This window comes from Falco punctatus, assembly GCF_963210335.1.
Source record: "Falco punctatus genome assembly, chromosome: 2".
Taxonomy (NCBI): domain Eukaryota; kingdom Metazoa; phylum Chordata; class Aves; order Falconiformes; family Falconidae; genus Falco; species Falco punctatus.
Genome location: NC_137581.1, coordinates 31,209,526 through 31,237,285, shown reverse-complemented (window position 1 = coordinate 31,237,285; position 27,760 = coordinate 31,209,526). Strand labels below are relative to the sequence as shown.

Sequence of the window (27,760 nt, the reverse complement as noted above, 5' to 3'; positions counted from 1 at the left end):
CCGCTGACAAGGGGCCGGGGGCGGCAGTCGCGGCGAGGCGGCAGCGGCGGGGCGGCAGGGCAGGAGGGAGCGCTCGAAGCTCCGCCGGTTCGGGCTCCTTCTCGTCCTCCTTCTCCTGCGTGCGGGGTGTCGGGGAGCGGCCATGGTGAAGGTGTCGTTCAACTCCGCGTTGGCGCAGAAGGAGGCGGCGAAGAAGGAGGAGGAGAACAGCCAGGTGCTGATCCTGCCGCCGGACGCCAAGGTGAGGGCGGCGGGGGACCGAGCCGCAGGGGCTGGCCCGGCTGCGCGGCGGCGGCGGCGGGAGCTGCGCTCCGCTCCGCTCCGCTCTGTTCCGCTGCGCTCCGCTGGGCGGCTCGGCGCTGCCGAGGGGAGGGACGCGCGCTGGGGACGATTTTATTCTTTATGTGCCTCCCCCCCTGCGGCGATGAACCGCGGGCGGGCCAGCAGGGAAAGCTGCGCCGCGGCGTGCCCCGCCGCCCCTCTCAGCTCACGCTTCTAAAATGGCTGACAGGAGAACGAGCTTTATTAAAGCTCCGCTTCTCCCTACTTCGGGGATTTTTGTGGTGGTTTGCTTTTTTGTTTGTGTTTTTTTTTTTTTTTGGGGGGGGGTGGGGGGTGGTTTTTTTTTTTTAGCCCGACAGCGCTTGGACCGCGTCCAGCTCGGCTTTTAGGGCGCTTTCCTCTCCTTTGCGGCGTCCCGTCCAGACCCGCCGAGCCGCGGCGAGCGGTGGGGGCCGGCCCGGCGAGGGGCTGCCCCGCCGGCCCACCGCGGTTGGGCACCGGCTGCGGGGCCGGGCCGGCGGCGCCGAGCCCGGCCGCCCACCCGGCCCCGCAGCCGGTGCCCGGCCGCTGCCTGGGGGGAGAGGCGGGGACGGCCCGTCGGTGCGCCCGGCTCGGGCGCGGAAGTTGTGTGGCGGGGAGGCGGCGGGGCGCCTCTGCTCCCCGTTCCGCCGTTAGTCCCCGCGGCTGAGTGCGGCGGGCGAGCTGGGGAACGCCAGAGGCTTCAGGGCAGAGAGCGCTTGGCGAGGGTGAAGTCGGAGGTGGGCTTGGCCGTGCCTGTGCCGCAGCGTGTTTGCGGAGCCTGGTGGTTGTCTGTGACGGCGAACTTCGCCTGGAAAACTTGGGCTGGTTTAAATAAAGAAACAAAGAGCTGCGCCCCCCCCCCCCCCCCCCCCCGCCCGCCCCGAAACGGCACCCAAAGTCCAGTCGTCGTCGCCTTCCCTCCGCGCCTCGGAACAGCAACGGCTTTTAAAGTTTCTGAAGTGCAAAACCGCCCAGAATGTAAAGTTCTTTGGTTGTGATTTCTGTGCTCCCGTAATCAAACCAGTTTTTAATTAGGAGTACCGTAATTTGCTCTAAGCTCTTTGAAAAGAGAATGAAAACTTGAAAAATGGCCAGCTGCACATAAACAGCATGCCTTGCTGTTTTCATTTGTTTTCACAATCTTTTGTGCATCAGGCTCCTGAATTACCTGACTGGATCTGCAAAAGAGGTAGTGTTAATTAATTTCCTAAATCTTTGTGATTAACTTCTGCCTGGGAAGACAATAGCTCTTGAGTTTTTTGGCATGAAATTGTGCCCTGGTGCAGGTTTTCCTCTGATTGTGATGGGGCCAGGTTCTTCACCTGCACAATCCGCTGTCCTTTCAAAGCTAAGGGGGGAACCACAAGATGTTTTCTAGTGATATATTCCTGGCACAGCAGGTGGTTAAATTTCATGCTTCTACTGGTGGTATGGCACTTTACAAAGCTGGGGGCAAAGCATTTCAGTTCTTAGAACAGTGTGCCACAATAAATGAGATGGTATCATTACTCAAATTGCTTGCAATTATGGGAAATCCGTTAGGTGATCTGTGTGCCTAGCTGTTCCTAGTGGGAGTGCCCTTCTCCTGAAGGTAATGGATTCCCTGAGCCCAGCTTGAGCTTTGGAGTTTCTTCCTGACCCTAGTTTTGGTGATTGGTTTGACACTGAGCACGTCAGCAAGACACAGACTACAAGTTCCAGAAAATGGGGTTTTCATACTACCTTGGAATCCAGATCTGCCCTGGATGATGTTTGTTTCCAGATAGCCTACCAATTTTGGCTTGTGTTCCAACTGCTAAACAAACAAAATACATCTGGCTAATTGTACACTGGGGAGCAAATCCTCCTGACCCTGTCCAGATACTAATGGAAGTGTGTTGTTCCACTGTGATTTCCTTAACACAGAGCTGTAAATTCTTGCAGCTGAGGGTAAGATACAGGATCTGCCTTAACTTTGCCCTGGTACTGCTTTCCTTGCCCAGCAGTGGGACTTGCAAACATTTATTAAGCAGGTCAAAAGGTGGTCTGGTCTCACAGTAGCTACTTATAAGTTCTTGCACTGTTATCAGGGGATGAACATGCCTGAACAAGGCTTAAAACAGTCCTAAAATAGCACGCTAGGAGCGGATGCTCTGTACAGATGAAAATTCCAAAAGCAAATGACTGCTCTTAAGGGACATCGAGCCTTTGACGTTCTCTTTGACACATTTCCGTCTTTTTTTCAGCAGAACTGCAGACCTTTACCTACCAGTGTGCAGAATTCTCTTGAATAAGCTTTTTTCCAGCTTGCGTGTTTTAGAGTGTAAATAAAAGCAGATCTGAGTACAGTAGCGTCATCTGTAGTTTAGTAGAAAAGGCTATGCAATCTGTGCAGGATTGACAATACTGAAACAGCTCATGTCATGTAGCTGCAGAGGTATTTGAACCTCTGAGTCTGGGAATTTATTCTTAGATCTCAGACAAAAAAAAAAATGGAACTGAGGGCCATTGTAAAACATACCTTTGAGATAAGTGCAAGATATGCCTTTTGACCTTTGCCCTCTTTAATGCAAATGCATTAGAAACAAATCTTTTCCCATCCCTCCACAAGGAACTTCTACTGCCTATGCAGTTCATCGGAGGGAAGGGGAAAAATAAACCACATCTAACAAATGTATGATTCATGTCACTTCATTGCTGGAAAACCCTGAGCCTCAAGTGAGGTTTGAAGGCAATATGAGGATGTATATAGAAGAGTGAATTCGCCTTTCCAGTATCTTTACCAACATTGTATCTGTAGGACAATAAATAGATCTGGATCACAAGTGTGAATTTGAAAAAATATTACAACATCTTATGATGAAAGTCCTGGGAGGCATTCTGGACTGAAGTAAAGGGAAAACTTTAAGAATGGAAGAGGATAGGCAGAATTGCACATCCAGAATTTTATCATCAATCACTTCCAAAGATTTGAGCGAGAGATATTAATTAATAAAGCCCAATACTCTGAAGCATCCAGAAAACAGATTTGTGGAATGAGCTTTTGGACTAGTCCTTTGAACAGCCTCGTTCTGCTGCTTTTCCCAGCACAGTGTTATGAAGACTGCTACTCTGTCTGCCATCGTGGGATTACTGTCAAGCAGATAATCTTCCTAGGGCTTATTAAACAGTGTTTGCGGCCAAAATATGCTGATGATGTGCCACAGAAATACTCTGGTCTCAAGCAAAATTTGCCCAGTAACCTCTGATGCAGACACCAATAGGAAATTATTTGGGGAAGGGAGGAGAGGAACATGGGAGAAGAGTACAGGATGTATCAGGGGAACAAGAGCTTAATAAAGCTTTTGCAGAAGGCAACGGTCTTATGCATTGGAGTATGCTACTTAAAAAGGAGTTTAAAAATCAAGAGTGCTAATCCTGTCTCAGCATAAATCACCTGTCAGTATTATTGTGTGTTGTGAAACTGGCTTCATACTGTAGGCAGCCATTACAACTCTGCTGCTGCTGTTGGGGTGATACTTCTATGCCTTAAGTCTTGGCCAAAATACAGAATACTCTTAGTGAAGGTTTTCAGGCAGCATTTAATTTTCCACTTTGCTCATTGTCAGTACAATAGGGTGTTTTATGACCCAGTTTCCCAACAAACAAACCATGTGTGGTATTTTAACATTTCTTCCTACAATAGATCTTTGGAGAGCCAAAGATGGTTCTGAGCATAGTTGAAGTTTCCAGACATTTTGCAGAGTCCATTCAATAGATTTAAGTCCTCCCCCAAGCTCTTTGGGCACTCAGTAACTCTCAGGCAGTTGCTCCCTTCTGCTGGGGTAGATGGCAACCTTTTTTTTTTTTTTTTTTCTTGAGGTGCTCAATTCAGCGCATACTTGCCAAATACAGCTTTGTGCGCAGAAGCTGTGGATTCACACGTATGTATCATATCTGACCTTTGGATCTGGAGAGAGTTCAATGTGAAAGTGTAAATGTTAAGAATTCTGAAAGCAGCAGCTTTCTGTGTTTATTTCTTATGAGAACATTATTACTCTGCACTCTAATCTTACTTTTTTTCAGTTTAGGTTAATCTTTTCTAAAGCATACTAAAATAGGCACTTGTAACAAAGAGTAAGATGGTCCACTTAGGAAATACTGTTGAGCAACTGATGAGCACTATTTTTCAATGTGGAAGAATCCTTAGATTTTGTGTAATTGACCTTAGATATTTCTAATATGAAGGTATTATGTTTACAGTTGCTATACTCTGTACGTGTGTAAAAATATGTAAATACTATATAACATGTGTGCTATTTATGTTAGTATACACACTAATAAATAGTGATTTTTAAATTTTTTTGCTGTCAGGGAAGCAGCCTTTCTCACCTCATGGGATATGTCTGCAGATGGAGGCTTTGGGGTTGTTTGGTTTGGTTTTGGTTTCTTTTTTTCTTGGAGGAGCTTCCTTACTCTCTTTATAGAAAATCTGAGTGGAGGAAGGCTATAGGCCTTTCATCTGTCGCCGTTGGGGAAGGAGCAGTCTTTGCATTTTCATGTATTTTCTGTCATGCAAGTGGGTCATTAAACCAGCCGGCTTCTGCTGTCTGTCAGGGGATTCTGGATTAAAGCATGATTGTTTAAAAGAGGACCAGAAGTAAAAAAAATCGTAGCAAACTTAATTCTCCCTTCTCCTCCCTGACTTTCGCTGAGATTTTAATGCAAAGCCACCAAACCTCAAATGAAAACCCTCCAGTTTCAGACACAAAGGGTACCCAGGATTCTGTTACTTACTTGGCTTTATGGGTACCTGCAAGCATAAATTCAGGGAAACAGAGCTTATGTAAAGAAGATCTGTGGCAGGTGTTGATGAAGAATTCTTCCTAAGAAAAGAAGCCTTGTGGCTGATGTCACCCCCTGCATCCTTTTACATGGTGAATCTGTGCTACTGGCCAAGTAGTGCAGCTTCCTGAAAATAAGATGGCTGTGGTCTTGAGGCATTTGGCTGCTGAAGCTGTTTCATAGAGGTTACTGGTAATTGAGAGGACAATGCTAAAACCCCAAGATCTTTAAAAATTTGTGGTACTCCTCTGAGAATCTCTTACTATTTTGAAGCGAGTTTTGGAATTAGAAAATCCAAAAAGCGATCTGGAAGAGCTTGTGTCATCCTCATCCCCCCAGTGATGGAAATGAACTTGTGGGACAGAGGAGTTCTGTCAGTGATCCCTATCTCATTTCCTTTTCTGTTTCTCATCGCTTCCCAACCTGAATAACAAATACACAACTTTGGTTGGGAAATACAGCCATTTCACAGAAGAATAATATTTCAAACAGGATGCATTCTACCAGACCTTTGTAATAACTGCTTTGTCAGTTGTTTGTATCATTTGTGGTTTTGGCTGACTGAGCAAGAGCTGGTGTCTGTACATTACAGCTTATATGAATTCAGTGCAGGGATGAACACAGAGACAATGCAAATACTTTATGCAGTTCTAAATAGTTTGTTTTTTCAAATTAACGAATTTATATTTGGCTGAGGCTCCTTGCCCTAAAAAATGTATTTGGAGAGTTTTTTGTTTTCCTCAACATTGTCATGTGGAAAACTCTGTAATTAGTTGAAGCTATATACAGTGCAATATCTGGAAAAACTCCTGTGCTGTATAGTTAATGCCATAAATACTTCTCTTGTGTTCACTCCTGTCTTTCTGCGCTACAATACTCTTCTTTCTGGTAAGCTTCAAGAAACTAGTTTGGATATTAACATTGTGTAGTGGTCTGAAGAATACTACTTAAACAGAGGCTGTTGGAACCAAAATTTCTGTTCAGTGGGAAAAGCTAAATTAATTCATTTCTGAAGATGTGGATCAAGATGAAATGCTGAACTTTACAGGAGAGGCAAACATTTGAAAGAAAATGTTCTTGGAATCACCAATATTTTCAAGGGAAATGGTTTAGACTCCTTCCATTATAATGAATATTTAATCCAACACATGAATGTCTATTTCCAGAAAAGTTTAATTTCAAAATATAATGTGTATATAGGGTTTCTTCCCTGTTAAGTATTGTAATGAAATGTTTACATTTGCAAATGTAATCTTAACAGTTGTTTTTTTTTATAGACTCAAATAAATAAATTTTCTGTTACTTGGGTGTTTCTTTCCATTTTTTTATCAGCAATTTAACAAGTTTTGATGCTAATGGTTATTTGAGGGGAGGTATAAGAAGGGTAAGCATACTTGCCTCCAGCTAACTCTTCTGCAGTTGCAGTTTTGGAATATTTGTCAGCATTATACATATTTTCTATCCAGTAGCCACTAGCTACAGGCACCACAGAGCTTACATACAAAGAAAATAGTTCTTTCTGTGACTCTCAGGAAATATCTTCGAAAGCAAACACTGAATTTTTAAGTCCTATTAATTTTAAATGTTCTTTATTTTGTGCTTCCAAAACCATAACTACAGCTGGGATAAGTAGTGGTGTGTTCTGTTACTTATTGCTTAAGTTCCTTTTTTTATTCCCTGCACCACCACCCCCCCCCCCCGCGCTATGATTGACAAAGGTTAGCATTATCTGTTTTTAGTCTCCTGATCCATATGAATTATACAACATTCATTTTCTTACTATTTATGTGCTGCTTTTTATCCTCAGTGGAAATTACTTTGAATCTACAGATGAAAAGCATGCTAATTTATAAAACTCAGATATCTGTCCTAATTTTACAGATGTGGTAAACCAAAGGAATGAGATAATTAATAAGATTGAGCTCTGCAATAAAGTCAGAAATGGTTTTGAAATGGTTTTGCAGCAGACATCACGTGGCCTAGGGTTTGGACCACAAAGGACGTACAGAGAGACAGTAGCTCCTGAGTGATCCATGCATCATTTACAAGCAAGGGTCCTTTGTGCAACTGCCGTATGACATTGACCATGAAAAAAAAGTCAAGTAACATTTGCCCAACAGTTATTATAGAGGCCGTGGAAAAAATAAGTAGATACTTTGCTTGTCCTTTCTGTAGTGTCTGTGTGTGTGTGTACACAAGTATATTTATAAAGTTTATATATTATTAAGTATATAGTATTTTTATATATATACACAGAAAAATAAAACCCACAGGCATTTTAAGAGTAGAGTTCCTTGAATGCAAACCCTTGGATAATTTGTGGTTGTCTTCCTCCTAGGGTTCAGTAAACTCCTGCTTTTGATGGCAGCTTTCTGCTGTTTTGAGGGTAGAATGAGGCGATGGAATGACTGGCAAAAAAGCACACGGAGATCATACCTGGGAAGGGACTATGATCTCTCAGGTGGATCTTGCGTGGTTGCTGAATCACAAAGATCTATTTATTTATTTATTTTAAAAGATACCATCTACGTAAAAAACCCTTGCATTTACATGTTTGAAAACGCAGTACCCTTTGCAGAGTGGGAGGCTGAACATGACTTTCCAAGGCTGCCGCACAACGCGGTGAGTTGTCTTGCCTGAGGTTTTTGGGAAGCTCTCTCGCTGAGGTGTTTGAACACTGGCCAGCATCTGTCTCTGCAAGGTGTGATGCTTCCAGGTGCTGGGTAGTGGAGTGCGTCCACTTCAGGCTTTGAATAGTCTAATTGCAGTGAAACAGTTTAGATTGTTCCAACAGTTCCTTTAGAAAGAGAGCATAATTAAATGTGAGCCTTTCAAGGTCAGCTCTTCTGTGCTGATACTCCTAGGTGCTACAATTAAATGCTATTCTGTATTTGCATGCAGAATGGCTCCCACTTGGGGAACTCTGCTTGCTGTACAGGTACCACGCATCTTAATTCACTGATATATGTATTAGTAAGGTGTGTTGGTTTGAGGGCAGAACTGCCATTCAGAGGAACCCCAACAGGCTACAGGAAGGGACTGAACAAAACCTTGTGAGTTTCAGAAATAAAAAATGTAAAGTCATGGACCTGGAGCAGACTCATGCGTTCCATCAGGACAGCATGCGGACCACCTGGCTGGGAAATTGCTCTGCTTGAGGAAGACCCAGGGCTCCTGATGGACAGTCAGCTGGGTGCTAGTCACTGGTATTGCTGAAGGCTGAGAGCTTTCCAATCCAAAAATTGACATTGACAAACTGGTGTGAGTCCAGTAGGGGCCACTGCGATGGTCGGGGGTGACAGCATATGTGAGGCCAAGGGCATGGGGCTTGTTCAGCTTGGAGATGAAGTGGCTTGTGAGTAGACTTCACAGCAGCCTCCTGGCACCTGGGGAGGGGATTGAAAAAGCAGTGGCCATAAATTGAAAAAGGAGACCTTCTAACTGAGTATAAGCAAAATATTTCTCAGTATGAGGAGAACTGAATGCTGAGCAGGTTACCCAGAGAAGCTTTGAAGTGTCAGTCCTTGGAGGTTTTAAAAACTTGACTGGACAAGAGCCCTGAGCGACCTGGACAGGCTTCAGAGTCCGCTTTCCTTTTGAGCAAGAGGCTGGAGTAGAGACCTCCCCAGTGGTTTCTGTGATGCTAGACTCTGCTTTTGAGAGAAACTGAGACACGACGTTTGTAACTTGCTTGAGATGACATACCATCTGTGGCTGAACTGGGAATAGAGTTATTAAATTCTGAGGCTCAGTGGTGCATATGTGCATGCTAATGAGATCTCTTGGGTGAAAGAGCCAACACCGCTTGGGAAAATAGCCTTGAGAGAAATCTAGGTTAAATTCACATAGCGTTCCATCATATTGATGTCTGAGATTCAGGCAGGGAAAAAAAGCAGAGAAATTTCAGACATAAGCGAGCAGGATAAGGAAGAGACAGGAACTGGAACGATCAAGGTCAAAAAGATAATTTAGTATTGATCCATTTTAAGTGGAATAGGAACCTTCTAGGTTCCTGTTTTCAAACATTGATCTAATTCAGGATAAAGTCGAGAGGCATATTGCATTTAAAGTTACAGATTGATTTAGTGTAGGTTTTATAAGTATGGTAGAATGCAAGTTGATTATAAATCAAAGAATGCAGCTGGAGAAAAGGATTTATTTTGGCAATGTGTAAAAAATGAAGCATTTTTCAAAACTGGACAGTTTAATGAAATGCAGTGTTTAAGGTGCTGTAACCGTAAAGGGTGTAGCGATTTTGTTTTCTAAAATCAGAATGCATTCTGAAAAACATCCCATATAACCTCTTAGGTTTGCAGTTTCTTGTTTTTAAAAAATAAATAACCCTCTGGCACCTTTTGCCAGATACCTGTGCAAGCTTTCATCTGTGTAGTTTGGTCTATGACTTGGAAAGTGTTGCACCAGAACACTTCTCTTTTCTTAAAATACTTGAGAAAAATAGGCGTGGAATGCAGAACAAGTTTCCATCATTCTAATTCATGAAAATTACAGGTAAACTCATCAATGTTTATGTATCATAAAAAAATCTGGCTTCCACCACCTCTTCACTAGCCAAGCTTACGAAAACTTTTTGTGTTTGTTACAGTAGTGACAATTGCAGATTTCTGTGGCTGTTAGAGGCACAAGAACTTCTGAATTCAGCATCTGGGCATTTAAAGACAACACTTTTTCCAAGTGTTGTAGGTTTTCTTGATGTTTCATTTTGGGGGCAAGGGGCCAGTGGGGGAGAAGGCAGAAGAATCATAAAGCCCCAAAAGAAGTAAAGCATGTATGGAGCTTTATTACTTGTCTAGTAGGAGACCCAGTGCTCCTGGGGTTTTGTTTTTTAAATGAAGCAAGTGGTTAGGCTTGTTAACCCTCTGCCTGTTGTAGTATCAGCGTTACTTAAAAAATGTCTTTGTGTATCACAGAACGGCTGTGATCGGAAGGGACCTCTGGAGGTCACCTGGGCCACCCCCCTGCTCAAGCAGGGCCAGCTAGAGCTGGTTCCCAGGACTCTGTCCAGACAGCTTTTGAATATCTCCAAGGATGGAGACTCCACAGCCTCCCTTGGACAACCTGTGCCAGTGCTTGGTCACACAGTAAAAAAGTATTTCCTCACATTCAGAAAGCATATAAGAGGGTAATAAGATCTTGTGCTAATTGCTACACAGAAAGGAAGGCAGTCCTTGGCCCTGAGTGTTTACAGTGAAAATGCAGGACAAGAGACACAGGAGTGCTGGCTGGTGGGCAGGATAAAGCACTTCTGTGGCCACAGCCCAGCTCATCTTCCTAAGAACGTAGGACACTGATATGGTTTCTCTTGTAGCAGTAGTGAAGGGAGGAAATGGAAATAAGGTGTGCCTGGTACTCTGGCATGTGGCGGAGACCAGAGAACTCTGCTTTGGGATGGGGAGAAGTACAGGGGGCATAGACACAGGGCAGGAAGGAAATTACAGCAAGACTTGAAACCACCGGGCTTGGTGGTGAGCGAAGGGAGTTGGTGGGTCTTGGAACTGGGCAGAGAAAAGAGGAACGATTTGGGGAACACAGTTTGAAGAAAACTGGTAATGTATCATCTGTGGTTAGTTGTACAATTGCTGTACACAGCCTGGGATGAGGATATAGCCAAAAGCTGTGAGTGTGAATCACCTGAAGAGAGTCCTTGCCTGGTCTGCAAAGACAGAACTTTCAGGCCATTTAAATAAGTATGTTTGGTTTGTGGGTTGGTTGGTTGTTTTTTTGTTTCCCCCCACTTTCTTGTCCATGTAAGACCAAAGCTAACAAAAACAACGCTGCTCCCAGTTTCAACCAAAGCAGCAGACTAAACAGAGTTCTTTTCCTTCTTTACCCATCCTCTTTAATTGTTGGCTGCTAACAAGTTTCGTAATCTCTTGCCTCTGAAGTTGAAGGCAGCGTTTAGGTAAATCGGGATTACTCACATCAGTAAAGAGTTGCAGGATTACTTTTCCAAGATACACTTCTTTTATTGTCCCACTAGCGTGTAGCTCTGTGAACACTGATTCATATCCTTTACATTCACTTTATAGTTGTAATTTTTCTTGACTTCCTGCAGAGAAATGGAACTCTTCACGTTCCATCACGTTTCTCTCTAGTTTTTCCTGCCTCCCTTTTCTCACTTGTTTTCTAATTTGTTTTTCACCCTTTGCCTCCATCTTTCCCAATACTTGCAGCTGCTGTCCTACCTGCTAGCACAGATGCCCTTTTAAAGATGATCTTGACCTGGCTGCTTGTATTGATGTTTTTATTCCATGATGGTTATGATGTTTGAACCATGACATGCATAATTTGACAGACACCTCATTTTTTAATAAAACACCCCGGTTATTTGGTGAAAGGTAGCATTCAACTAATATCAGAATGACCTTGGATTTTGGAAAGCTCTTGGAATGTATTTCTTTTCCCTGCTGGATTTCCTAGTGCTGTACAACAGACTTTGTATTTACAATATTATTTTATTGAACATACACAGATACTAGAAATGCAGGAAGAGGTTAATAGTACCAGCTGCCTAACAGATAATTCTAATAAATGAATCTCCTTGGTTATCCAGGCTACGTGACTACAGCAGGCAACCAGAACTGAGGTCTGGTTTTCATGATATTCTGTAGGCAGAGAGCCTTTGGCCAGATGGACAAGTCCCTGTCCGTCTTGACAGAAGAGGAACTGGCAGTACTGTCACAGAAGGGTTGCAGTGTTCAGATATCAACTGCACGTAAACAACCATAGCCTGTTTCCAGGCTTCATCATCTGAGTAGAAAAAGTACGTCACTCCTTGTGATAAGCGAAAAATCTCTGAAGCATCTATTGTATATAGAGTCTGTTTTTCCAACTAGCAAGTTAAAAGATCATTGTACTTAAAACTTAAATTTAATTTTATTAGGAAGCGTAAAATTGCTGCTTGAGGGGCAGATCAGTATGATGGCCTTCCAGATTCACAGCATCTGCTAAGTGAGGAGTCTTGCAAAAGCCTGACTTAATTTCCCATCTGCAACAAGTAATAAATAGAACACCCGGCTTGGAGCAGTCTTCAGGCAGGAATACCACGGGAGGAATGCAGAGCTCTTTCTAAAATAAGTTCATTTTAAATTCACTGTCTTTTAGGAGGGTTTTCTACAGATGTCAGATTTACAAGTCAGAGGAGGCAAGCCTGACCAACAAAATTCAGTTTATGCAGCCATTGGTCAGTACTTTAGTTGAAGACTTTTTAGCCTCCCTCATTAAAAAGCACTTTAAGGGAATCATCAGTAACTTCCCTTCTCCCCATTCCACTAATTAAAGCTGCAGTTGGTCAATATTTGCCTTTAGGAAGCTGAAGTCTGCCCCAGTGCATTCTGTCCAATGCATTCTGTCCATCCATGTGAGCTAAAGCACCTCGGAAGAAAACTGTTCTGAACAGCTTCCAGCCAGTTCTACCCACATTAATTGTAAGCTTTTATATGCGCGTGTGTATATATATTAGATGTTACTCTCAGATGCATAATTATGGATGGCTTGTGTCGTATGCTGCAGACATTTTTAGTAATATTTATAATACTCAGTAACACTCTGCATCTGGTTTCTCTGTGAATCAAGGACTGTGTGTTGGTTCTGAAAGACTTTCCCTCCTCTCAAAATTATTTTTATTGCTGTCGTTACCTATTTTTAAATTTGGGCCATTATCTTTTGAATAGCGATGGTGATAGAATATTCTGGACTCCCCACAGCATGTCCACCGTATCTGGTTAGGTGATTCTTACCTAATTGATCCATATGATTATTTTTTTTTTAGTCATATAATTGATGTGTCCTTAATTTCTGCAAAGGAACAAGGTCTGATAATCTTCTCACCCATTTTAGTATGAACTAGACATATGCCTTGCAAGTTTTTAGACTTGCTTTACTTTTAAAATGCTAAAGCAATTATATTCCACTATGTACAAAAAGCCACAAGGGGAAAATCTAAGTAATTACCAAGTCTAATTATACACATTTGTGGCTCAGTATTGGAGCTTAACAGAAGAATTTTGTGATATTACCCCAAACATGAATTTGGTCCTTCTGACATTTCAGCATTTATTTTTTTTTTTTTAAAAAAAAAAAAGTAGCATTAAAATTGAACTGAAAAGCGCAAGAGAATATATGGCTAGTACCCACTGATAACTGCTAATGTTTGCAGATTTGGGGATGTGGGTGTGGGTGTGTGTTAACTTTCTTTCTTTTGATTCACTCCAGAACAGTTAATGTTAGTTGTCATAAATATGTTCATGTGAAGATCTCTCTGTAGTTGAAAGGTGCTTTGGTAAATAGTTTGTGTTATTTGTCCACCTCCAAAGTGTTTCATGATTCCAGTAACAAGACAGAGTGCAGCTTTACGTTAGCTGCTGTGGTCACTGATGAAGGAAGGAATCTTTACTGAAAGCTACAGTTATCTTTTAACTTCTTTGTGAGAAGATGACAGTTTTGAAGCTTGCCAATCTCAAATAATAGAGAATTTAATACTTCTCATTTTCTGTCTGCAGGAAGATTGTTCCTGCGGAGCTTGAAACTATTCGGGTTGGGAAGTTCTGAACCATTTAATTTTAACACTGTAGGATGTAGTGTACAAGTGGCAGAGAGATGCTTCTGTTTCATGTCTTGTCCATAGGAAACAGGCTAATCAAATGTTTTCCAATTAGAACAATCATCTCATCAAGGGAAACAAGCCAGTATTGGGCTTACATCCAGTTCCTCCTAAGGCATTTTGCATCAGAGGAGATTAGTTCTGTGGCATCATCTTAAGGTTGAGGATTCACCAGGGAGTTGAAGTACATGGGGCAGGGATGAAGCAGAAGAGGGGAAAGAAAAGGACCAGAACAGCAATGATTAATTATTACTGTTTGCAGAAGCAGAGGCGTATTTGTAGAGGTCAGTCTTCACTTCAAGTGTATGATGCTTTCTGTTGTCAGACACTTCTGGCAGTGGAAAGCTGACCTAGAGAAATATTAGTGAGGCTGCAGTCTCATGTTGTGCTCTGGCTTCAGAAGCCAGTGCTGCTATCAGGGAACAAACTGGAGTCGTAACTATGTGGGGAAAGGTGCTAATTCAGCACTGTCCCTCTTAGTGGGGATCCACTTTCACTTCAAGTTTTTTCTTTCAGAACATGAGTCACCTGGAAGGAGGCAGAGTGTCCATTGCACTTTCTTCTCTTGCAGTGCAGAGGGTCAAATTTATATAGCGAGGGATGAATTACTCTTTTGGGTCAATTCAGCCCAAAAACTAAGCTGTCATGACAACAATACAAAAGCTTAGCCAGCTTAGCCACAGCACAGCTACTAATGAGTATAATTTAGCTTTAGTAGGTTATTCATAATATTTTAATTTAAGGTGGTTTTAAGCTGCTTGATAATGTACTTAGTTTTCAGATTCAGAAGATGACATCAATTCAATGTTCTCCTTCAACAGCATAAAATGTGTTCAGGGTTACCTAATGCTTGTGTACTGAGGTGTAGAACTTCCATGCACTCTCCTAAGCAAGAGGCTAAACTGGGTTGGAACTCTTGCTCTAAATTTGGTGTGCTCTTTTCAGAAGGCGGACAAATCAATTTGGACAAATCAATGCAACAGGCAACTACAAATACAAAATAGCTTAACATGCCGCTGCTAGGGATGCCTTCAGAAATAGTGGTAAAGGATGAGAGAGTTGTATTAGACTTGTTGTGTAGATCTGTCATCTCGTATATCAAAGCAAAATTATTTGGGGTGGAATACTGATAAACCTGTCCTTCAGGTTCCCCCTAACATGGTAAAAGTTACTTTCCTTTTTCTGATTATTTTTGTGGCCTATGCAAAATTAATTTGACATTAATTCCCATTTCCAGGTAGGTGTTCACACTGTCTGTGCCTTCTGCGCCATTTCCCAGATGCATGTTTTGTTACTCTTTCTGAATTTACAAAATGATATAAAAATGGAAGAGGCAGTTATTCCACTAATGGATAATTCTGCTTAGAGTGAAAAAAGGTGGGGGTGTGGTGAGTAAAAGCAGCACTGGGAAAGAATAGAGATACTCTTTATATTCTTCACTAGGGAGTATTTTGGCATTGTATCCTGGAGCCAGTCTGCTATCTGTTTTTCTGCCATCAACTTACAACAGTTTTAATGACAACTATTTAAAAAGTTTCAGTCGGGTGTCCTTTATGCTTTGAAATATCTAGGGAAATAGTTACCTAATGATACAGGGCAACATAAAAATAAAAATCCTTGTTTTACCTGGTTTAGATTTATAATTGAGGTGATTTATAGAAGAATCCACAGTGAATCTTAACCTGACCTGAAAGTTAATTAGATTACCATGGGTATTGTGTCCTATTTGCAAACAGCCAGGTTAAAAACCACACAGCTAGTAATCCTGTAATTCTTTACACTGAATTCCTTAAATAATTAGTAGTGTAAAAAATTTTAACAGCTGTTACTTGTCTTGTCAGTCCACAGCAATTGTTTTCTAGCCACGCTCACTTTGCCTTGTAATGTATCCCAGAAAAGTTGGTTGGAAGGGGCCTCTAGAAGTCACCTGGTCCAGCATCCCTTTAGAAACAGGGATGCTTGCCAAAACAAGATCACCCATGGCTTTGTCTAGTTGAGTCTTGAAAACCTCCAAAGATGGAGATTTTACAATCTGATCTACTGTGGTAGTTTGCACGCTAATGTAAAACAAAATCTGTGGAGTATCTTCAGTTTGACTAAATATTTCTGGATCGGATTTTGGCAGCTGTTGCCTGGCAAAGAAGCTGCATTGCCACTTCTGCGTGAAAGATAATTGCAGTGTACTGTAAAGGTGGGTTTCGCATAGCTCAATTTTAGCTACATATGAATTTACCTGGTTTGTTAACCACGGAATTTCCCTCGATAATCCGTGAAAAAAAAGTAAGTCCCTCCAAAAGACTGCTTGTCCCTCTCAGGGGTGGTTGGGATGAGTCATTCCCGGGAAGCTCCTCTTTATCCCCACCATTTGCAGGGAGGGGCCCCTTTCCATTTGGTGTCAGATTTGCTTAGATGGCTTCGGTCAGATGAGGGGGAATCCCTTCCCCGAGGGGCCCAGGCAGTGTGGGGACTGCACCCACTACTTTGTTCAAGTGGGAAATCACCCTAATTAACAAATATGGCAAAACCCTCACATAAGCAGAACATTCACTGACAACCATAGCTATCAGTGCCTTCTCACACGCGCTTCCCTCATGCCTTCCTCCTTTTTCTGGTTTGGGTTTTTTTGTTTATTTGGCCATAATGATTTTGCCCTGGTCATCGTTCTACCCTGTTGGCTTTTTGGTTCCAAAGGAGCAATGAATTGCTTTGTCTTTATTTTAACTCTTGTATTTTCCCAGGATTATCATGGCTTGGAAGAGGGTGACTCAGTGATAAGGTTTACTTTGTTTTTGGTCCTGGGTTTTGGGTTTTTTTTTTGGATGTAAGTTATGCAAACACTTGGAGGAAGAAAGAGCATTGTAATGTGGCTGATAGAGGAAAGATTTTGCAAGCAGCAGTTCATTGCTTAGGATGCCTGTGGGGACTGCATGGTTATGCAAACTAGTTCCCCAAAGGGGAAACGTCCTGTCATTCCTTTAGCTTAACCAAACAGCAGATAGAGGCATGGCCAATGCTGGTTTAGAACAGAAAGCTACCTTAACAACAACTTAAAAAGCATCTTTTTTCATTCCCAGTCATATTATTCCACAAGCAAAGAGGTGGTAAAGTCTCTTTCGTCCTGATGAAAACATAGAAAAGGTTATAATTTGCTGCTCTTAGTACCTTTGATCTGTTGTTGGTTCTTCAAGTTCACTTAAATTGCATATACAAAGATAAAAAAGAATCTGACCTTTCTGAATTGACTTCCTTGCTCTGCTGTTGTTGCATGGAGGTTGCCTGAGAATGGATATTTTTCTGTCTGCAATCTGTAAAGTGGTTCACTGTGTGTTATTAGGTGTCTTGGGAGATTTTTCTCTTCCTTGAGGCTGCTGATTTTGTCGGTGACAATAGCATTAAAAGTGAATGTTGGTACAAGTCTTCGTAAACCTCAAGTTGAACAGATCTTTTTTAAACTTTACCAAATAAAATAAGTTTCCAACCAATTGTGATAAAGTGCATATAGCTTTTTCTGATGGATGCAGTGTTTGTACTTGCTGGGCCTGAAGCATTTGCTGTCATACGTGTCTTGAGAACAGCATGTTGAAGGTCTTTCTCTGGTGCATTGCAGGACCCTGAGGATGCTGTGCCTGTTGGGCAGAGGAGGGCCTGGTGCTGGTGCATGTGCTTTGGATTGGCCTTTATGCTGGCTGGTGTGATCCTGGGTGGTGCCTATCTGTACAAATATTTTGCATTCCAGGTAAGTCAAATACATTTTGTTATAGGATGGTTGTATTTTTCTCTGTTATGCCTTACATTCAGAAGAGGAGCAACAGACTAAACCAGATAGTCTTTCTACTCCCCCCCCCCCCACCACACACACACCAAAAAAAAAAAAAAAAAAAAGTTCAGCTTTTCTAAAGACAAAGTGATGGCCTGCTCTGAAGTTACCTATTAGCAGGTGAGGGCAGGAGCAAAGCTGGCAAAGAAAAGCACTTTTGAAAACCTTACTTTGCAGAGAAAGGATTATATCTAAAATAGGACTTGGGTTTAGGAACTCCAGCGGTGTCCCAGATTTTCACCTGCTCTCTCTCCTGTTTCAAAGTGCTGCATATTGGAAGTGCATTAACCCCTTCAAAGCTTCCTTGTTTGATCCCGGATTTCCTGGACGCATGCGGATGCATGCGCTACTGCTCATGCACAGGAAAGGGACTGCCTGTTACAGCAGTGCGTTGGCTCTCCTTCCCAGCTTCCACAGGGATAAGAAATACAGGCCCTGCAGGGGACTTGGGAAAGCACAGTCAAGGTAGTTAAACATGCTCTGTCAAGTCTAATCCATGCTGACAAGATTAGACCTCTGAGAAAACAGTATTTTCAGTCTTGAACAAATGGCACTGCTGCAAGAGGAGCACTGTGAAGGCAGTGGTGCCAGGGAAGTGGAGCATTTACCTGAAACATGGGAGATCTCAGTTAAATATTGTCTTCCTCAGGGTGAATTGTCACTGGGCAGCACTGGATGTGCTGAGCTGTCACCCAGATGGCGTAAGCACACCCTCCCTCCTTCAGAAACTGCTGGGGTTACAAGATTCATGGGGTCAGAAAGGGAGAGTATAAGCAAAACATAAATCCCTCTAGCCCACTGGTTATTGCACTTACTTATAAGACAGAAGTTCTGTGTTCTTGTCCCTGCTACCAGGATTATTATTTTTCTCCATTTTAGTAGCTGCTGATGTGGAAGGCAAAGTGAGACATGAGAAATTCTAGCTGAACTTGCAGTTTATAGTCTCGTTGGCTATCATGTTAACATAATTTACAGGGGAGCACTGGTGCTGCAAACGATGCTTAAACAGCATGTATCTTGGTGGATTTAACGAGATGAGAGTAGCTGAAGGCCTGCTGTGTTACTAATGCATGTTTCATCTGTGCTTAGAACCATGGTGCTCCACCTTTCACATGCCATCCACCTGAAAGTGCCATTTAATTCAAACCTGTGGTATTTGTTTATGAGTCAGATCTGGGTTGAAGGAAATGTTCAGGAATTGAGCTAATATTGCACTGAAGACATGTTTTCAATGCAAAACTTCAAATTAATGGTATGTGCATATGCATATGTGTAAGCTGCATGTTTCTAAAACTGTCAGGCCTATAAATTTGGTTTATGACTTCCTCTGACACAGAACTGTACTTCACATGTCACATAGGTAACTTGCCATGTGTACTGTGACAGAAGGACACAAATTGGTTGGTTTAATTTCTTTTTATTACCTTTTGGGGTTTAAAACTGGTAAAAAAAATTTAGAAACTGATGTTCAAAACTTCTGAAGCATTGCAAAACTAAGCAGCTTCACAGAATAATTGAGGTTGGAAGAAGACTCTTGAAGTCATCACTTCACTGCTGCAAGGAGGACCAATTTTAGAGTTAGACTTGCTTTTTAAAGGTCAATTGGATGACCGGTTTCTATGTTTTGAATTGTAATTATTGACTGCAGTTAAATAATATTTTATAATTAATCATAATTAAATTATAATATAATAAATAATAATATGCATGCATATAGACGTAGGAACTTCATTGTCTTTCTAAAAGAAAAATACAGTGTGTCACAGATAATGGATGCAAAATAGAAGACTAGATTTTAAGAACCAGCTTTTGGAATCCTGTTTTCTTTGAATTAAAGGGAAGGACTCCCTCTGGGTTCAATACAATCAAGGTTTTACTCATGGTCCTGTTGTAGATAGCAACTGGCTCCTACTTTGGTGTATGAATCAAATTAGAAGGAAAACATTTAATCTAGTCTGACAAGTTTTTCGTCTCCACAGTGCTTTGAGAATATTAAACTCCTAGGCGACTGATGTTTTTCTTGCCTGGTTGTTTACTTTTTTTAGCAGGGTGGCGTGTATTTCTGTGGAATAAAGTACATTGAAGATGGCTTAAGTTTACCTGAGCCTGGGGCAGAGGCTCAGAGTGCTCGCTACCACACGATTGAGCAAAATATTCAGATCCTGGAGGAGGAAGATGTTGAGTTTATCAGTGTGCCAGTCCCCGAGTTTGCTGATAGCGATCCTGCTGATATCGTCCATGACTTCCACCGGGTAAGAAATATTTCTGAAAAAGTTGGAAGCATTTAAAACTTGAAAAATGTTCCCCCTCAGTCATGCTGCTAAATGTACTCCTTAATTATTGTGGTGGAGGAGGCAGCAGAAATGTTTTGATCAGCAGCAAGCAGTTATTAGCTGGGCATACAAAGTACAGCATTATAGAGTCATCATGAGGTAGTATGTAAATCACCATTTGCAAACGCAGTTCTGGATTTAGAAAGGGAGAAATCTTAGAGATATTTCCTTTCCTTAGTATGGGGAAGTAAAGAAAATAAAATTCTTGCTGTGCTAAGTCCACTGAGCCAGAGTTTGACCAGTTGGTTATGGTGTTGAGGAAAGTTTGGAAAGGGCTGTCATAGCTTTGACCTCAACTGGAAGGGATTGATTGTGTCTGACACCACTGGGTGTGTTGAAGCACCCCCGGAGGTGCTGTCCTCGCGTGACTCAAAAACCCCAAAGCAGCAGCAGAAAGGGAAGGAAGTGACCGGCTGACCGACCATGGAAGAGAGCTGGTTTGCCAGATGCTGTAGGAAGCCTAGCTGAAGCTCATTTTATCTTGTGCACGACTCCTGTGTTCCTAAAGGCACTGAACTAGGGTATCAAAGCATTTTTAGTAGTTTCTTCCTTTTTTGTAGAAAACTTGATAAGAATCAATGGTAATGAATTTTTGCTAAGGCAGTTGACAGGCCTACATCTCTTGGTATTAACGACAGCCGTAAAACAATTAGAAGCCCTTCTTTTCTGTATCAGCCTGATGGAAGCTGTCTGATAGCGATGAAATGTTCTACAGCTGGTTTTCAGAAAGCTAAATTTCTGTGAATGTTTGAGGACTTCACTGAACAGCTTTTTTAAGCAAGGCTGGAAAAGAAGAATAGGGAAGTGTCCTGTTTTTTTTATGCAAGCTTCAGTTTAAAGTTTTCCAGGCAAAATGAGTGCTATCTATCAAATATTCATAACCAGATTTGGAGGAAAACATTGCTTACTCAAGCTATGTAATTTAAAAATATTCCTGAATATTTTTAGGGAGCTTCTGTTAAGAGTTAAGAGCAAAGAGTCTGAAGAGTGAAAACCAGAGAAAAAAAAAAAAAGCGGTATCTAAGAAGTGGACAGGAACAATATAATATTACAAATTTACTTTTTGATTTAATGGGTTAAAGGCTTTGCTCTAAAGGTCAGTGTGAGGATAATTTGCCATAGGCTCAGCACTTACTTCCATGTAATGAGATTAGTTGCACTGATGGTTGCTGTCCTGGTGCTATTTTGACTGTTGGGTTCTTGATGCTCAGTGTTTCATATATGTCCGCAGCCTTAGAGCTTTCAGCAGCTTGAGATAATGTCTTTAGCAAGAACAGATGCAGTAAAACACAGCTCACTGAACAGAGTCATAGGATTCATCAGGATAATTCCCTGTGCTTTTATGTCTCTGTTTTTATCACATCATGACAAATATTGCAGTTCAGGTACTATAAAGATAATAATTCAGCTATGAATAATCGTTAACACTTCAAGTCGGTAGTATTTTTGAAAATAAAAGGATTTTTATTGCATTATGTGTAACAGTCTTTTTTTTCTTTCTGTATTTTGTTCTTACCAGCAGCATTTCCCCTTTACACAACAATAAAAGTGTGGAGATTAGAGCAAGGCTTTTGCTCTGTTGTTTCAAAACGCAGGCACTAGGAATAAATGAATACTGTACTGGATTCTGTAACGGTTCAGATACACTACAGTAATGAAATTACAAAGGTGTATTTGAGGTACTCATTGCCTGCTGCCTTGTGCAAAAAAAAAAAAAAGAAAAAGATTTAAACTCATCAAGACTGCCATTTGTTTCTGCATTTACCTACTCTCAAAATTGCAGTTTGTTGGACACACTTTATAGGGAACAAAACAATAATCTGAAGAACAACATGAGGCAATAGCAGTTAGCAAAGTCTGTGTGTGAATTTTGGGATGTTCATGTAATTTTGATTAAAATAAGTATTTCCTCAACAGAGGCTCACTGCCTATCTTGACCTTAGCCTGGATAAGTGCTATGTGATTCCTCTGAACACTTCAGTTGTTATGCCACCAAAAAATTTCCTGGAGCTGCTCATCAACATCAAGGTATGGTTAAATCATAAGTAATTTGTTCTTAAGACAGAGAAAAAGGAGATATTTTTTTTTTTCTGCACACACACACCCCCGCCCCTGAACTCTACCTTTCACACAAGGTGCACGTGTTAAAAAATTAACTAATCACTAGAGATCTTGGCAAAGCAAGGAAAAAAGTCTATAACCTTAGTTAATGAACTACAATCATGAAGGAGTTATTAATTCAGAGGAAGGTAAACCTGATTTTATTCTTCAGTGCTACAAATTTGGCTGACAAAATTGCGTAAATGTGGTGTACTTAGACTCTTTGATAGTAGTCTGTGTGGTTTTTAATTTATAACGCATTGTGACTGAAGTTTCCATAAAGCATATATGCGCTGGACTCTTAGGCTGGTTAGCTGAGAGGCTTGAAGTAGATATACTGGGAAATTGTTTTGACACGGGCATTGTCTAAAAGCACAGGTCCCTAGCGTTGGCCCCCACTTCATACTGTTCCAGTGGCTTGAGGGTAGTGTACGTGAGGTGTCTTGGATCTGCGCTGTGTGCTCAGGCAAATCAGATGTGGCACTAGGTATGATGGACTCGCACTGCATGAGTTCCTGAGGCTTCCAGCAGCCTTAAGATGGATCTTCCTGTTTCTTGGGAGGTTTTGTAGGAGTGGTCAGGATTTGGATTGTATGATTAGTGAAGGCCATTTAAGCAAGAGGGTTTTTAGTATAGCCAGATTCCTGGTTCTGCAAGAACCAGACCTTTAGAACAAGGTTTGTTGTCCTTAAAAACAAGAACTGTGGAAAGGACTGAGGTACCACAATCGCTGAACAACCAAACACGAATTTGCAGTATGATGTTCTGGGAGCTCCTAATCACTTCCCAGCAGAGTGTGATAATTGAACACTACTGCTGGGCTTGTGGTGCTGGTGCTGGCTGGCTTGTTGCCACCACAGGGACATGCTGTTCTGTTAGTAGTAGTAACTGGGTGAAACATAATGGCCTGTGAAATTGAGGAGGCCCAAGTAGATAATCTAATGGGGTCTCTTACTAATTTAGTATGAATCATCCTTTTTTTTTTTTTTTTTTAACTTACATATGTGTGCAGATTTGAATAGTATTTACCTTGTTTTTCAGCCCTCTGGTTTCTTTCCAGAACAGCAAAACACTCCAGGTGGGGAAGAGAGCTAATAAGCTAACTTGTGTGTAAGATTTGGGGGGAGAGTTTTAAATTTTATTTTACTGGGCTTTTGTAACTTTGGAATTGTTTATACCATCTTGGGTTTGAATCTTTCAAACAAGGCTTTGAAATTAGGACTCCAGGAACCATTTTAGCCATTTCTGAGTGGTTTGTGTATATAAATAAATTCCATGTGAAAAACGCCTTCACAAGTAAGGCCTCTGCTGCTTTTTTGCTGCCGGTTTTGAGATTTAACCACACTTTAATTTCCTGTACATGAGGATGACGTGGTAACTCTCTGTAACACACAGTGACCCCCTATTTTTTTACTTTGTGTATGCAGTTTTGTTTCCATTTTTAGTTCACACAAATTGCAGTATTAAAATCTGTTAATTTCCTGGTTTGTCATTAGTACTAAATCAAATATGCTTGTGGATTGCAAGTAAGAGGGATAACCAGGCATCATGCATTTAATTGAAAATCTGTGCAAAAGCAAACTGTTTTGATCATTGTCCCCAGCAGTGAGTGCCCTAATTTTGTGAGACATCTGTTTAATTCTCATTGTATTAACAAAAACTGGTGGGCGTTTGATGTCTCACAAAATCAGGCTAAATGTTTTGTAACTGAAATTTGGGGAACTATTCTGCAGATGCATAAAGTGAGTAAATTTCTGTTCACTGTCCTGCAGTCACATTGGTTGCACAAGGAAGAAAAATGCATGAATTAAAGGACTTGTTTCATTAAAATGAGCTCTGAAAACATGCAGAGGACATTTTATGCAAATGAAGGTGCTCTGAGCTCTTTTTTTTTTTTAAAAAAAGAACCACATTTCTGTGTATTGATGCAGTTTGGTTGAATGTGCAGACAGTGAAAGGCCTCCTTTCCTTGGGAAATGAGGCTGAAAACCCAGGTTTATCTGTTCATCCACCTTGTTCCCATTGTTGAGCCAACTGGTCGATTTTAACCGCATCTGATGCACAGGATGTCTCAAAGGTGACGGATGGTGTTTGTGGCTGTGCTGGGTCCCAGTGCTGGGTAAATGCTCGTGTAGCAGGTGGGTAGAGGAGGTTCCTGCACTGAGCTCCCTTTCCTTTGGTACCCTCAGGGAGGGCTGAGAAGGCCAGGTCCACAGGATGGTCTGGGAGATCCTGGGAGGTCCTGTGGTTTGGAGAGCAGGAGCCCAGGAGTGTCCTTGCAGGCTGCTCTAAGTCCTCGGTACCACTGCCCACCCTGCCGGTGCCCTGCACTGCTGCATTTCTTTGGGGCTTCCTCAGGGAACCCTCCTGAAATTGAAGAGACTAGGGGTTAAGATACAGTAATTTACAATGATTTAATTAGCAAGTAACGAATGGGATAATTCGGGAGTGTGAAGTCTTCCAAGCTGTCATTTAAAGAAAAAAAAAAAATACTGTTGTTTTCCTCGTAGTATGTGCTGAAGAAAATTTTCATAATCTAAAGTGAATTTTATATGATCCTTTCGTTACTGAAAAGAATAGCATTTAATCAGCTTCTTCTCAACATGTTGCTTGGACTGAAAAGATAGTCTTGTTTTGCAATGGAAATTTCAAGTGTTTATTGTCAATAAAAAAATACAGCAATCTTACACTGCAGAAGCTGAATTTGTTTCCATAATAAGTGATCATTTTACTTTTAGAAAGCAAGCAACACCTTCTCTACTGCCATAAATTAGAATCACACTACAGGATTTCTTAAATTAAGTGATATTTTAAAAAAGTTGATGATTATTTACCAGTGCCAGTATTAGGAAATTGGCTGATAGCTAAGTATGTGCATCTTCAGCTGTGTATGGTGAGGTGTGTACAGAGACGGATTGCTCCATCATTTCAGCTGTGGCAAAATAACACTGATGGGACTAGAAAAGGCTTGGGAAGCCTTTGCATGTCGTCATGGCTTTTCACTTTTTCAGTGTATTGCCTTAACGCTGGTATACCACTATGGCTCTCTAATACCTTTCCGTATAAACAGCTGTGGGAGCAGACATAATAGCTAGGTAGTCTTGTCTTGCATTTGGCTGGAGAGTTGTGACCCCACAGCTTGAGAGCTGTGAATATGCTCAAGGTTTCCCAAACCCTGTGGACTGCGGCTGGAGTACACTGCAGCTGGCGTGCTTCATCAGCCAGGGTGTCTCCATGTAGAACGTGTTTATGCTAACTCCTATTCGGGAATAGTTCCCACTGAGATCTGTTGGGCTGTTAATTAAGTGAGAAGTTTTGATGTTAAGTGCAGGACTTACCCGTGACAGTGGGTGCTTCTGGGAGATAAACCTTTCTTCTCTGATGAAGACTGACGTTACTGTAGCAGGAGGGCAGTGGGCATAGGCATCAGCGAAAGTTTTATGACCTTTTTGAAGATCATCATTACATATTTCTGTAGTGCAGTGCAGTCATGTTTGCACATTTAGAAGAAAATTCTGTAGGTAATACATATTTTGAAAAAAATCAAAGAAAACATGTCACAGCCATGTTCAAGAAACACATTTCAAAGTATTTCATGTCTACTTAAGACTATGTAGAGATGGCTTTTGACAGAGCTGTTACATTTTTGTTCAACAGGCTGGAACATACTTGCCTCAGTCCTATTTGATTCATGAACAGATGATTGTTACTGATCGTATTGAAAACGTGGATCAGCTGGGATTCTTTATTTACCGCCTCTGCCGTGGCAAGGAAACCTATAAACTACAGCGCAAAGAGGCCATGAAAGGTAAATGTTCCTCCTGCGATCTTTTGTGTTGGCAGAAATTTCAGTGCCACTCGAGTTCAATAAATAGGCTTGATTGTGTTGAAAGGAATGACTCTTATTAAAGCCAGCATTACTTATTGCAGTAACCAGCTCTGTGGGCTTAAGTACATCTGATATTTTCTGTGTAGGTATGGAAATACGTCTTTTTATTGTGCAAAAGTGCTCAAGGGCCCAGTGAGCTAGGAGCTGCTAGAATGTGTGTGTATGCATGGGTTTGTTTTCTGGGGTTCAGGCTTTCGTTTATGCTTTGCTTTAATCTTGTTTCTTGATCCACCCCAAAACCAAAAAAAACTTTAATATATGAGAAGCCATAGCCTTGTAGTCCAAGTACAGAATTGCAGGTTCTTCTCGTCATTAAAGGAATCTATAAATGGTTCCACGTCTTGCTATTTGCATCACTGAAATGTGAGTAAGAGTTGTGTTTGCAGGAGAATTGTAGTGCTTGTTCCTCCTTCATGGAAAATGTTTGAAAAACATAATTTGGAAGAATGTTGACAAGCTATTAAATACTGCCTTAAAATTTTCACTCAGAGTTATTTATTTATTAAAAACTCTGTGATGTGATGCACGCTGAAGCAGTTTAATTGCTTTAGTCATATTGTTGGAGCTGACTGCTTGGGAAAATATGGAAAATAAGTACATTTTATAAAAATAATTTAGAAAAATGTTTAAAAAGTAAAATATCCTAATAGCAAAATCCAATTCAACATTCAGTATGCTGATCCTGTGGTAATAAAGGATGACCATAGGCTGGCAGTGAGCATTAGTTTAGCTAAAATTGGGTTAAATTCTGTCTTTCTGCAAATCCAAGGTGGTGTTGTTTAAATACTTCTAGTCCACTCATTTTGCCTGTAGCGTTTATTCCTTTGCTGTTCCTTCTTTCATGTCCCCACAGGCATTTTTACGGATACAGAGAGAGGGAGATTGGGCACTGATCTGGGTTAAGACTGGCCAGTGGGGGTGTGTGTGGCAGGTTGTTTTTAACTGAACTAACACTGCAGTTTGGTTCACCACACCTTCAGGGTCATTGCCTGCTTATTGACTTCCTATGTTTGAATGTGTGCCCGTGTGTGTTTCCTCTGAGAGGGGGATCAGAGAGGGTGGTAGTTCTGATTTTGGGTGACATCTTACTTCAGCAAATGTAGAACTATTATGTCTGTGATGCACCTCATCACTTCTTCTGTTTACCCTCCATTGCTCTTTACTACTACAGGAATTCAGAAGCGTGAAGCCGTTAATTGCCGAAAGATTCGACACTTTGAGAACAGGTTTGCTATGGAAACAGTCATCTGTGAACAGTAATGAGGAATATTACTGTTACAGGAGACTTAAAAACTACAGTATGACCCCACCCTTTGTATTGTGTGCAGTGATTATTTTTTAAAATCTTCTTTCATGTAAGTAGTGGACAGGGCTTTATTGCTGAACATGTTCCATACTTCTCATCTCATGATACATGTAAAATCAGTATGTTTTAGTTTTTTCCTTATTTTCAGGTGTGGTGTTCTTCTTATATTTGAATAGCAATTGTATAAAGAATTAGTTGCTAGTGCATTTCATGTGATCAATCTTGAATACTAGGAAGAAGAGAAAGTCTTCAAAATATCCACCAGTTTTTAATTAAGTAAAATTGAAAAGAATTATTAATGTACAAATGGACTGCAAGAGCTACTTCTAACTGTAATATTACCTGCTATATAGTTTGTTACAGCGTATAGACAAACCTGTATTTGACTCTCCCTAAGTGCAATTTGTTTTGGTTTTAAAATACTGTCATATTTACCTTTTTAGATTGATTTCTGACTTGATGTTTTAAAATGGCAGGTGTTTGCTGTAACAATCTTTTAGAAAATTAAGAAGTAACTTATGTTACTAACTTGTATATAATCCATGTATGTGCAATGGAAAATAAACCTTATAAACCTGTTTGTCTAAAA

At 41.2% G+C, this 27,760-nt stretch overlaps 1 protein-coding gene across 1 annotated transcript; it reads left to right on the top strand.

Annotated features, from left to right (window-relative positions):
* ITM2B (integral membrane protein 2B) lies at nt 1-27,760 on the top strand. The gene is made up of 6 exons (XM_080375132.1): nt 1-241; nt 17,334-17,462; nt 19,589-19,795; nt 21,794-21,904; nt 25,634-25,784; nt 27,037-27,760. The coding sequence occupies exons 1-6, from the start codon at nt 143-145 to the stop codon at nt 27,123-27,125; spliced, it is 786 nt and encodes a 261-aa protein (XP_080231258.1). The 5' UTR covers nt 1-142; the 3' UTR covers nt 27,126-27,760.